The following is a 13,347-nucleotide window of genomic DNA, read 5'->3' on the forward strand; positions in this document are numbered from 1 at the left end:
GGCCTTGATTACCCTGGATCAGGACAACTCACATCAACTGGCCCGGGCCCTGATGAACATCGAGGTAAATGGTCGCATCACAAACTGCTTATTCAATATAGGGAGCACAGAGCTTCATTCATCCAGGCACAGTGCATCACTACTCCCTTGCAGTAACCCCAACACAATGTAAAGTCTTCCTGGCCTCCAAATCCCACTCAGCTGAGATATATGGCTGCTGCACTGTGACACTGACTATATTGGTCACAGAGTACAAGAACTTTAAATTCCTTATCATGACACACCTCTGCGCACAAGTCATACTGGGACTGGACGTCCATTGCCAGCTAAAGAGCATCCAAATGCAGTTGCCAGCCCACACCAGCCCCTCACAGCACACAACTGCAAATTCTTAAACCACCTTACATCTCCCCCCCCCCCACCCCACTCCAAACACAACCTGTGGTCACTCTACCCACCGGGTCCCACCAGTGTTCATCTTCAAGAACTTCACCCCCGACTACAATCCAGTCACCACCAAGAGCAGGCGATACAGCCCCGGGGACAGAGCCTTCATCAAAGCAGAAGTCAAATGTCTTCTGGCAGTGGGATTCAAAGAACCCATCCCCAGCCCCTGAAGGGCACTGGAGGTGGTTGTTAAGAGCGGACAGAAACATCGCATGGTCATCTACAGCCAGACCATAAACTGTTTCACCAGCTGGATGCCTACCCACTCCTCCGCATCGCCGACATGATAACCGAGATCGCCCAGTTCCAGGTCTTCTCAACCATTGACCTCGTCAGGCTTCTACCAACTAACAATCCGTCCAGAGGACAGCCTGTACACTGCCTTCAAGGCAGACGGCCGCCTCTACCACTTCCTCAGAGCCCCTTTCGGGAACACCAATGGGGTCTCTGTCTTCCAGAGGGAGATGGACTGAATAGTGGATGACTATGGATTCGAGGCCACATTTCCTTACCTGGACAATGTGACCATTTGCAACCATGACCAGGAGAACCATGATGCTAACCTGCAGAAATTTCTCCAGATGGCCAAATGTCTTAACCTAACTTATAATCAAAAGAAGTGCGTGTTCAGTACTTCATGGCTGGCCATCCTGGGTTCTGTGGTGGAGAATGGCATCATTGGGCCCGACCCTGTCCATATGCGCCCCTTGTTGGAACTTCCATTGCCCTATACCCTCAAGACCCTGAATAGGTGCTCAGGCTTCTTTTCGTATTATGCCCAGTGGGTCCCGAATTACATGGACAAAGCCCATCCACTGGTAAAAACTACCACCTTTTCCCTGTCGGTAGAAGACCAAGCTGCATTTACACGCATCAAAGGCGACGTCGCCAAGGTGGCGATGCATGCTATGGATTAATCCATCCCTTGGAGAGCGATGCGTCCAACTTTGCTCTGGCTGTCACGCTACTCAATCAGGCGAGTAGGCCAGTGGCTTTCTTTTCCCAAACCCTCCAGGGCCCTGAACTTTGGCACTCAGCCATCGAAAAGGAGGCCCAGTCCATAGTGGAAACTGTGTACCACAGGAGCACTACCTGGCCAGAAAACAGTTGACCCTGCTGACTGCCCAATATGCAGTCACCTTTATGTTCAATAACAAACAGCAGGGGAAAATTAAGAACGACAAGATCCAGAGGTTGAGAATTGAGCTATCCACCTACAACTACGAGATCTTGTACCGGCCCGGGAAGCTAAAAAAGAGGCTCCTGATGCATTGTCCCGGCGGACATGCGTCAACACACAGTTGGACCACCTCCAAGACCTCCAAAACAGCCTCTGTCATCCTGGAGTCACCAGGCTCTAACACTTCATTAGAGCCCGTAACCTCCCCTACTCAGTTGAGGATATCAGGGAGCTGACACAGAGCTGCCTGGTCTGTACCGAGTGTAAACCCCAATTCTATCGCCCAGACAAAACTCACCTCATCAAAGCCACCCAACCCTTTGAGCAGCTGAGCATGGATTTCAAGGGAACAAGGGCTCCCTTCTGTCTACCAATGGGAACATATATATCCTGAATATCATTGACGAATACTGCTCTGGAGGCATATCAGATGCCACAGGACCGAACCTCTGGTCGAGAAACTCCACGCTAACCCCCAATACACTTACGTGGAGTACCAGCATAGACAGCAGGACACAGTTTTCAACGGAGGCCTGATGCATGCAGGGGATGCCTCAACCAACCAATCAGCATCCCCTCACAATAATCCTGGCCAACTGGCCCCACTAATTGCACCCAACACAGTGCCCCAACTCCAGGCCAAGCAACCCCACAATCCTACTAACCCCTCAGCCACCGGAAGCACAGCCAGTCGTCCAAGACCCTGCCCAGGAACCGGCAGCAGTGCCACAGCAAAACTTACGATGGTCACAGCGACAGACAAGATTACAGGACCTGTAATCAGATCACCCCACCTGACTTTGTTTCAAAAGAAGGGATGAATGAGGTGCAACCACTGAACTGTATGTATTGAATGAGTTGGTCTGCCCCCTGAAGCTGTGACTCCTCCCTCTGGAAATCCCTATAAAGGCTCCTATGCCCAAACTCCTCCCTCAATACTTGCCTTGGAACTGGGCCAGCAACATGTGAGATGTGTTGATGTCTTAAGGTGATTAAAGCATATTAATCACAACTCTTTAATGTGATTGGTCGATAGCAGTACAACTACTCTCTGCTTTCTTCCTACAAGCCAATTTTTTTATCCATGCAGCTAATTTTCCACTGATCCCATGACTCATGACTTTCTGGATGAGTCTCTCTTGGGGGACCTTGTCAAATGTCTTGCTAAAATCCATGTAGACCACATTTACTGCCCCACCCTCATCAATTTCTTTTGTTACCTCCTCAAGAACTCAATTAGGCTCGTGAGGCACAACCTTCCCTCCACAAAGCCATGCTGACTATCCTTGAGTAGACTGTACTTCTCCATATGCTCATAGATCCTATCCTTAAGAATCCTCTCCATTAGTTTACATACCACTGACGTAAAACTCACTGGTCTATAATTCCCAGGATTCTCCATTACCTTTTTTTTGCCATTCTTCAACCCTTGGCACTTCCCCTGCAGCCAAAGAGGATTCAAAGATCATTGCTACTGCCCCAGCTATCTCTTCTCTCACTTCCCACAGCAGCCTTGGGATTTATCAATCTTGATATTTTTAAGAAGATCCAACACTTAATTAGAAGATAACCTGAGAATACAGAATGGTACATAGAAATGAATAAATGTATTCCATTGGAAAAAATAACATATAATTTAAGAAATAACATCACAGTATTCGAACAAATTTGGGAACCGTACATGGAACACAACAGAGAAGTCCTACAGTGGACCTCCACCACCTAAAATGACAGAAGGAGAAGAAGACAAAATGAACTGACCCAGTATGTAAAAGTAGATGACACAAATTTCTTGTTTATTTTTATTGTGTGATGACATTGTTTAATGGGTTTAATGTATCATATTTGTTGAACATTGAGTGGGTGGGGAGGGGGGTGAAGGAGGGAGGGAAGGGAGAGGGTGAAGGAGGGAGGGAAGGGAGGGGGGAAAAGAGGAGAAAATAACACTGTATATTCAAGAGGGAAATGTTTGTGTGTATTTTGGTCAGTATGGTTCATAGTGTGAAAAATTTAAAAAAAAAGATCCAACACTTCCACTTCCTTAATATCCACATTATCCAGCACACAATTTCTTCCTCACTGATCAAGGTCCTTTTCTCTTGTGAATACTGACATCAAGTATTCTTTTAGGTTCTCCCCAACTTCTGCCAATTCCAGGCACATGTTTCCTCCCTTATCCTTTAGCGGGCCCACCTTCTTACCCTCATCCTTCTGTTCTTCACATATGCATAGAATGCCATGGGGTTCTCCTTAATTCTACATGACAAGGCCTTCACTTGCCCCCTTCGAGCTCTCCTATCTTAAGCTTCTTCCTGGCTGCCATATACTTCTCATGAACCCTTCCAGTTTCCTGCTTCCTATATCTAATGTATGCTTCCTTCTTCCTCTTGATTATTTGCCTGACTTGTTTCGTCAGTCACTGATCCCTTTTCCTACCATCTTTTTCTTGTCCCAGTGGGACAAACCTATCTTAACCCTGCTCAAGTGATCCCTAAACTTCCTCCACATTACTTCTGTGCTTTCACCCTCGAACATCTATTTCCAATTTATTCTCACTAGTTCCTGCCTCATCTCTTCCTAATTAGCCCTTCCCCAGTTTGGCTGTTTGTATCCTTTTCCATAGCTATGTTGAAACTAAGGGAGTCACCAAAATGCTCCCCCTCCGAGAGGTCTGCCACCTGACCAGGTTCATTCCCCAGTACCCGATCCAGTATGGCCTCAACTGTAGTCAACCAGTCCACATACTGTGTCAGAAATCCTCTATTGTATATTTTATTTAAAATGTTTTAACCAAAAATGGAATCAATTACAATGTTAAAATACAAGTACATTCAATTCATGATGGTATTAACCCAATCCCCCCCAACACCCCCCCTCAAAAAGACCCCAAAGAAAAAAGAAATTAACGTAGAGAAAAGCAAGAAAAAGATAAGAAGATAGCAAAGAAAGAAAAAGAAAAAATATTGTATTGCTGACAAGTGACATGCATTCCATGGATCACAAATTTATATTCTATTTAATTTTCTTTGGAGAAAATCAATGCTGGTCTCAAGGGTTAGGAAGAACTCATGTAAAGATTTATGCCTGAATTTTGTAAATATGGTTGCCAAATTTATAAAAATGTCATACTTACTTCTTAAGTTTTAAGTAATCTCCAGGGGAGTACAGCTGCTTATCTCTGCATTCCAACATGCCATATCTAGATGTGAATCAGACTTACATGCAACAGTTATACATTTTTTGGCCACTGCCAGCACAATTTTAACAAATTCTGTTTGATATTTGGACAGTTTCAATTTTGGTTTTATTTTCTGTAATGTTTCCTAGTAAAATGATTCTGGATTTTTGTGGAAATCGAGTTCCTGTAATCTGTGTTAAAAAGTTTCCTAAAGCTACCCCAAAAAAAGGTCTTACTTTAGAACATGACCAGGTTGAATGTAAAAAAAGTTCCTACACCCGCCCCCCCCCCGCCCCCACCACCACATCTACAGCATCAGTTTGAAAGGTTTGGATTTAATTTGTTAAACATTATATTGTACTAATCTATATCTTACATTAGTCATACTATCCTGACATAATTCAGACTAGATTTGTTCGTCAATTCTTACATTTAAGTCTGATTCCCATCTCTTTCTGGATTTATGAGCCCCTTGTTTGGGGGTTCCCATTTGAAGTAAGGGATACATTGCCGAAGTGAATTTATTTGTATTTCCCTTTTGAATCAGCATCTCTAAATCACTACAATTTGGTAAAAATTGTTGGGCCCAATTTATTCCTTAGATATGCTCTTATTTGAAAATAGAGAAAATTGTATTATTAGGAATTTCACATTTATTTTTTAATTGTTCAAATGACATATTTGTCCCTGCTCATAACAATCTTCAATATACCCTACCATTTTATGGGAGCAGATTTCAAAAATTTGATTAGCCATTGTACATGCATAAGCCTGTTATGAGTCAGAGGAATTTTAGGAGATAAGCCCCCCCCCCACACCTTGTTTCAATATCTCTATTTATTTTATACCAAATATTTATTAAATGTTTGGGGGTTTCTCTCTCAGCAGTTATTAATTTCACTGCTAGATCTTCTCAGCTGAAAGGGTGTAGAAATTTGAGCATTAGTAACCATTTTAGCTTTCGATTCATTATATAATACCTTGATCCAATTTTACCTAATGTGACCTAATCTAAAACTTTTCAACACTTTAAATAAAAGTCCCACTCTAGTCTATATAAAATCCTGTGCCATTCTTTCCCATATTTTATCCAATTCTATTTTCACCCATGCAGTTTTATCTCCTTCAAAAAAGAAAGTAAGAAATCAATTTTTTTTAATTAGGGAGTGGTAAACCTCACAATTCATATTTCCAAGTTACTTTTTCTATAGACACCCTCGACATCTTACCCTTCCAAAGAAATTTTTTGACATTTATTTAACAAAAATGTTCATTTTAATACAAATTTGACTCTTCCTACTAGTATTATATACTAGTAATATATGTCCATATATTTAAATCTTCTTCAATATTTTTAAGTAAAGGTAAATAATTCAATTTGTACAAATTTTAAAGATTATTTTATTCTATTTAAATGGCCAGCAAATGGGATATCTCTTTTACAAGAGAAGATTATACTCAGTGAGACATATATTCAAGAACCATTTCTTAACCAAGCAAATGCCTAGTGTCAGAGGCATAATTTTACTCTTATCCCAATTTATTTTATAACCTGTAACTTACCCATATATCTTCCAATCTTGAGTACTATTTCTGTAACCAAGTTACTGGCTCGGTCAAATATATCATCAGCAAATAAATTAATTTTATATTCCTCCTGTTTAACTCTAAATCTCTTGATGTCTGAATCTCGACAAATTACTTCTGCAAGAGGTTCTATAGCTAAAATAGAGCTGGAGATAATGGATATCCTTGTCTGCTAGATCTTCACAGCTGAAAGGGTGTAGAAATTTGAGCATTAGTAACCACTTTAGCTTTTGATTCATTATATATCTTGATCCAATTTATAAAAATGTGACCTAATCCAAACCTTTTCAACACTTTAAAAAAAAGTCCCACTCTAATCTATCAAATGCTTTTTCTGCATCTAATGCCACAGCGACACTCAGATCACCCCTCTTTTGTGCCAGATGCATTACACTAATTAGTCCGTTTACATTATCCGCAGATTGCCTTTTTTTCACAAAGCCTGTTTGATTCAAATTTATCAGTTTCAGCAAGAATTTTGCCAATATATGTGCCAAGGCTTTTGCAATAATCATAATCTGAATTTAATTATGAGATAGATCTGTAAGATGATGGTTTCAGTGGGTCCCTATCTTTTTTTGGTATCACAGTAATAATTGCCATTGAAAATGTTTCTGGGAGAATATGTGTTTCAAATGCCTGACCTAATACCTCCATAAATAAAGGAATCAACAAATCTTTGAATTCTTTATAAAATTCAGGAGGAAAACCTTATTTTCCAGGAGATTTATTACTTTGCAATGAACTCAATGTGTCCCTAACCTCTTTCTGGGTAAAAGGAGCATTTAATTCTACTCGTTCTTCCAAATCGAACCTTGGAAATGCTATTTGCAATAAAAATTCTTTTTTATTAACATCTGAGATTCTGATTGGAATAATTGAGAATAAAATTGTCTAAAGGCCTTATTAATTTCATGAGGTTTATAACTAGTCACATACATTCTGTTTTTATTGCATTAATCATTCTTGAGACCTGTTCTGCTTTCAACTGCCAAGAAAGTACTTTATGGGCTCTTTCCCCCAATTTTGTTCTTGTTATCACTTTTTTCATTCTATATGTTTGTAATTCATAAAACTTATGAATTTAATTGCATTATTCATCTCTACAGAGGTATTTCACATCTACATGTTCCCCCTTCACCTCACCCCGTGTGTCTCCTCCAATAAATTTCTCAAATTTTATCCTCCATTGTTGAGCAAGCACCTTCTAGCAATCCAAAGAGAAAAGAAAAAAATAATTTAGTTGAAGTACCATTAATATAGTATACATAATACACAAGATTATACAAACTACGAGAACCTCCCCTCTATTTTACGGGTTGTGGCTAGTGCCACAAAAACACACATGACTTGATAGTGGTCAGGTGTCCATTACCCCCAACTCCCGCACCCCCCCCCCAGCCCTGATGATCACCATATATTTGTTAATCATTCTTTCACATAGAAAAATAATATTTCAATAAATTGAAAGAAACAACTGTCTTGTGATGGGATCCCATTGTAGGTGATGGAAATTGTGGGGTATATTGATGCAGAGGCTGGTGGAATGACAGATAAGGACAAAGACTATCTTCCCCTTGTTGTGTTTGGAGGTGGGGGGGAAGGGGGCAGCAGGTGACGAGAAGTGACGAGAAATAGAGGAGATGCAGGTGAGGGCTGAGCTAATGTCAGTAGAGGGAAAGCCACGCATTTTTAATGCACAAGGAACAAAAGGTGGGTACAGATGCAGAAATTGAAAAACAGGATGGGAAGAGGTGTATCTGAGGTAATTGTGGGAGTTAGTGGGCTTATCAAAGATGTCTGTAGGTAGATTGTCACTCAAGATTGAGATAGATCAAGAAAGGGGAGAGAATTACTAGAAGGACAAAGTGAATTTTAGGTCAGGGTGGAAGTTTCCAGCAAAATTAAATTGATGATGAGCCCATCATGGGTACAGGATGCAGCATCAATGTAGTCATCACTGGAATGGATAAAGAGTTGAGCAGCCTTGCCTGTGTAGACTTGCAGCATGGATTGCTCCACATATCCAATGAAAAGACAGGTATAGCTGGGGACCCTGCTACATCTTTGATTTGGAGAGAGTTGAATAAGCCAAGAAGGTTATTAAGGGTGGGTGCCAATTCTGCCAGGTGAAGGAGTGGTGGTGATAAGGGACTGATTATGCGGGATGGAAGTTTATAGGGATTGAGCATCCAAGGTGAAAATGAGGTGGTCGAGCCCACTGTGGTCATAGTGGTCAAAGTGATGTGAGGGACTGGACCAAATGGTACAAAATGGAGTCGCAGTATGATGCCAATTCTGTTGAGCAGGAGCAGGTGGAGACAATGGATTTACCAGGAAATTGGGTTTGTAGATTTTGGGTTGGAGGTAGAACTGGGCAGTGCGGGCCTGATGTTTGTGTGGTCTTGCTCAAGGGGTGTCCAAGAACTATCATCTGGTCCACCTAGGTGAAGTCCGAAGTCCAGAGGGTAGATATATCTCAGCAGCAGTTAGAAATGAGAAAAATTCAAAACAGGCAGAAGGCTAGAATAAGGTGTCCAAAAGGAGGAAGTCTTAAAGTAGGAGAAGGGATCCTCAGTGGAGTGGGGTGGGTGTGAGGGGAAGAATCGTTGTTGAAGAAGTAGACACTAAGCCAGGGACAGCAGAAGAAGCATTTGGCATCAGGCGGCTGTTGAACTCATTGAGGTGTGGGCAAAGGGGGACAAAAGTAAGGCCTCTACTAAGGACAGAATGTTCTGTCTCAGAGGGGAATATTGGGCAGGGGTTAGAGAAAGGGTCAGAGGAAGAGTGGAGGGTTGAGGGGTCTGATGTGGAGGTTTGAGGAGGTCAGAGGAGAGTTGGGGAAGAGGTAAGAGAGATCGGGGGTGGGGTGGGAGGTTATGGGGTGGAAAGGGGGGGTTCAGAGGACTAGGGAGAGAAGTGAAGGTTAAGAAATTATGATGGAAAAGGGGCAATAGGATTCACCAACGGTGGCATCCATGGTTCCAACCCAGGGAAGGCCATAGTTAAGATGGGAACTAGCGATGGAGTTAGTGGGAACATCAGTCTGGGGGCAGCTGGAGCCAAGGTAAGCACCTTTGTCAAAGGTTCTGTTCTGGAGAAGGTTGGGACTGAGGTAGGATCCCACATCAGGTGTCAAAGAGGACGGCTGGCGTTGAGGTGGGAACTTGGGTTGGACTCTTACGCCAATTTTCACTAAATTTGTCTGTTTATTGGAAGAACTGCTCTCATTAATTTTACAACATGCCTAAAGGAACATGATATTCATTGATGTTTTATTAATATTATTGTATAACGAGAAGTCCAATTTAAGCATTGGAAGGCACCACTTGATAATTTTTCAAAATACTTTTTATAAAGTTACTAATTTAGAGTATCATTAATATCTAAAGAAACATTATCGGACTAATATACACTTCTTATTCAAGCTGATTTTGGACTTTCTAAAATTGTGCAAGACCAGGTGACCATGAAGACTTTATGTGGGACACCAGGATACTGTGGTAGGTTTTAATGATTGAATATTAATTTTGAGAAATTCCTTATCAGTTCAATTAATGAGGATTTGTATTCATTCAACTCCAGCAAAGGTTAATTGTTTAAAATACCAAATATAATGTACAGAATAGGCATGATTAAGTATATAAGAATAATTAAAAGTATAATGTGCAAAGATATTTTTATTCATTTGTTCATGATTAATACTTTCTTTAATGTTTTTGTTACTACTGGATGGTGCATGAACATTGGGGTTATGTCGACATCCAGCTCAACTGCCTTAGAGTAAATCTCGAATAAATGCAGACCTTTCTATATACCCCAAGAGCTCTCATCAGTGATTCTCACCGGAGTTTATATTCCTACTGATGCCAATTAAAAACAGGCACTTGTGGACCTACATGATGTGGTCAATAAACATGAGTGGCCCAACCCAATGCACTACAAATCTTAGTAAGAGACTTTAACCAGGCCTGTGTCAAGAAAACCCTGTCAAACTATCACCAGCATGTAACCTGTCAAAGCACATTTAATCACTGCTACACAAAGATAAGGTAGGCTTACAGTTCTTTCCCTAGACTGCATTTGCTGAAGAGAGGCTCCAGAGATCAGGGCAGCTAGAAGGTGGTCACTGGAGACTGAAAAACAGTTGCATGACTTCCTTGATTCAGCAGATTGGGCGGTGTTTAAAGACTCAGCTGAGAATCTGAATGATTACACCAGGGCTGTAACAGACTTTATCAAAACAGCTGTGGATGAGAGTGTCCCCACCAAATCATTTACACTTTTCCCCAACCAGAAGCCCCGAATGAACAATGAAATCCAGAAACTGCTGAGAGCCAGATCACAGGCATTTAAGTCTGGAGATCCAGATTACTACAGAGGGAGCAGTTAAGTCTTGCGAAACACCATCTTCTGGGCAAAATGGAGTTTCCAGACGAAAATGGAAACCACAAGGGATACCCGACAGTAGCGGCAGGACCAAAATGACATAAACTGCTACAAACCAAATCTGGTACACTCTCTGATGAACTCAATATCTTCTATGCCCAATTCAACCACAAGCACAAGAAAGAGCCATCATCGCACACCCCCATGTCCCCTGATGATCCTCTCTTGTTCATATCTGAGGATAATGTACAGGCTGCCTTCAGGGGAGTGAATCAGAGGAAAGCATCCAGTCCGGATGGACTACCCAGCTGAGTATTAAAAATCTGTGCTGAACAACTTACCAATGTATTCATGGATAGCTTCATCATCTTACTCTGGCAGGGTGTGGTACCCACCTGTTTCAAACATGCTTCAATCATACTGGTACTCAAGATGAGTGTGGTAATCTTCCTAAATGACTATAAAACCAGTGGCACTCACATCAATAGTGACAAAGTGTTTTGAAAGGCTGGTGTTGAAGCATGTGAGCTCCTGTCTCATCAGTGACGTGGATCCATTCCAATTCGCCTAGTGTAGCAACAGTCTATGGTGGGTGCCATCTCACTGGCTGTACATAAACACCTGAATACCTGGACAGCAAAGGTACATACACCAGGTTGCTCTTTATTGATTATAGTTCATTGAACACCATTATCCTCTCAAAACTGATCATCAAACTTCATCTATAGACCACAATCAGTGAGGATTGATAATAACATCTCCACAATCTGTACCGGAGCACCACAGGGTTGCATTTTTAGCCCCCTGCTCTACTCGCTTTACACCTATGACTGTGTGGCTCAGTCTGAAAACACCATCCACAAATCACTGATGATACCACAGTACTGGGTTGTATAAAAATGGCCGATGAGGCAGCGTGCAGGAGAGATTGAAAATTTTGCTGAATGACCTTGCACCCAATGTCACCAAAACCACAGAGCTGATAGTTGACTTCAGGATTGGAAAACCTGATGTGCACAATCTAGTGATCATTGGGGGATCTGAGGTGGAGAGGGTGAGTAAATTTAAGTTCTTGAGAGTCACTATCTCAGAGGACCTTTCATGAAGCCAACACGCCAATGGCATCATGAAGAAAACACATCAGTGCCTCTACCTCCTCAGGAGTTTGCAGAGATTTGGTATGACATTGGAAACCCTGGCAAATCCTTACAGAGGTGTGGTCGAAAGTGTGTTGATCAGCTGTATCACAGTCTTGTAGGGGACTCCAGTATCCCTGAGTGTAAAGCCCTGAAAAAGGTAGTGGACACAGCCCAGGACATCACAGGGAAAACCCTCTCCACTACAGGGAATGCTTCCATCAGAGAGCAGCAACAATCATCAAGGATCCACACCACCCAGCACACCCTCTGTTCTCGCTGCTAACATCAGGAAAGAGGTCTAGGTGCCACAAGACTCACTCCACCAGGTTCAGAAACAGATGATTCCACTCCACCATCAGACTCTTCAACAATAAACTCAATTAGAAACTCATTTTAGGACTCTTACTTGTGCGCTTCATTTTGGTTTTTTCTCTCTCTTGCACAGTTATTTACATTTGTTTATTTACATGTGTACATTGTGTACAGTTATTTTTTGCACTACCAATAAGTGATAATTCTGCCTCACCACAGGAAAAAGGAATCTCAGGGTTGCATGTGATGTTGTGTATGTATTCTGACAATAAATCTGAAAACCTGGTGTGTTCTAAGTAAGTCCTAAATGGAGCAGGCAGTATTAAGGCTCATGCTGAGATCAGACTGGGAAAAGACAACATATTTCTTTTCCTGAAGGACATTAGTGAACCAGCCAGGTTTTTAATGATAATCCAGTGGAGTCACAGTTACTGCATTACCATTATTGCATCTTTTTTTTATAATTCAGTTAAATGACTTGAATTTAAATTATTCAGCTATTTGAATTTACTGGATCAGTGGGTTCAGATACATAGTTGATAGTCCAGTAACTCAACTGCTGTACTATCATTCCCATTGATGTCACCAAGTAAATGTTCTTAAGACCACCTGAGTGACATTTGTGTATTCTCAACAGATGGGGATGGTGGGGGAACAAGGTTTAAATCTGTGAGTTTTCATTTTGATTCAACCTTTCTGCATTATGAATAGTTACAAAATCTTGGAGACAGAATATGGATGTCACTGGCAAAGCAGACATTTTTTGTCTATCCATAATAAGCCTTTTTACTATTCCAACACATCTTTTACCTCTTATGAACCTTCACATCCTTCCTCAATGCAATGCTTGGAATTGAGCAAACTATTGTTTTGTAAAAGTTCAAAATAACCTTTCTTTCTGCTAAGGTACTGTTCATAAAAATTGGTATCCTGTATAAATTTTCAACCACATTTCAATTTGTCCTGCTCTTTCGGACCTCTTCTTGTAGAATTGGAACATTTACATTGTATTGACTTTTTGTTATTCATTCCATAATCTATAACCACACTTCTCTGCATTGAATTTTATATGCTATATGGTGACCCTCTCCAATATATTATCAACAAGTTCCCAT

The 13,347-nt window shown here is 41.3% G+C and overlaps 1 protein-coding gene across 8 annotated transcripts in view; it reads left to right on the top strand.

Moving 5' to 3' along the window:
• The window catches only part of camk4 (calcium/calmodulin-dependent protein kinase IV), a 126,652-nt gene that overhangs the window by 81,693 nt on the left and 31,612 nt on the right, over positions 1-13,347 (top strand). For 7 of the 8 annotated variants that reach the window (XM_069892772.1, XM_069892815.1, XM_069892766.1 and 4 more), the window contains one exon: positions 9,821-9,895. The exons of the other annotated variant lie outside the window; for it this stretch is intronic. In XM_069892772.1, the coding sequence (XP_069748873.1) occupies positions 9,821-9,895 (75 nt within the window). The remainder of the gene's footprint in view (positions 1-9,820; positions 9,896-13,347) is intronic. 8 annotated transcript variants of the gene reach the window in all.

Source organism: Narcine bancroftii, chromosome 1 (assembly GCF_036971445.1).
Source record: "Narcine bancroftii isolate sNarBan1 chromosome 1, sNarBan1.hap1, whole genome shotgun sequence".
Lineage (NCBI taxonomy): Eukaryota > Metazoa > Chordata > Chondrichthyes > Torpediniformes > Narcinidae > Narcine > Narcine bancroftii.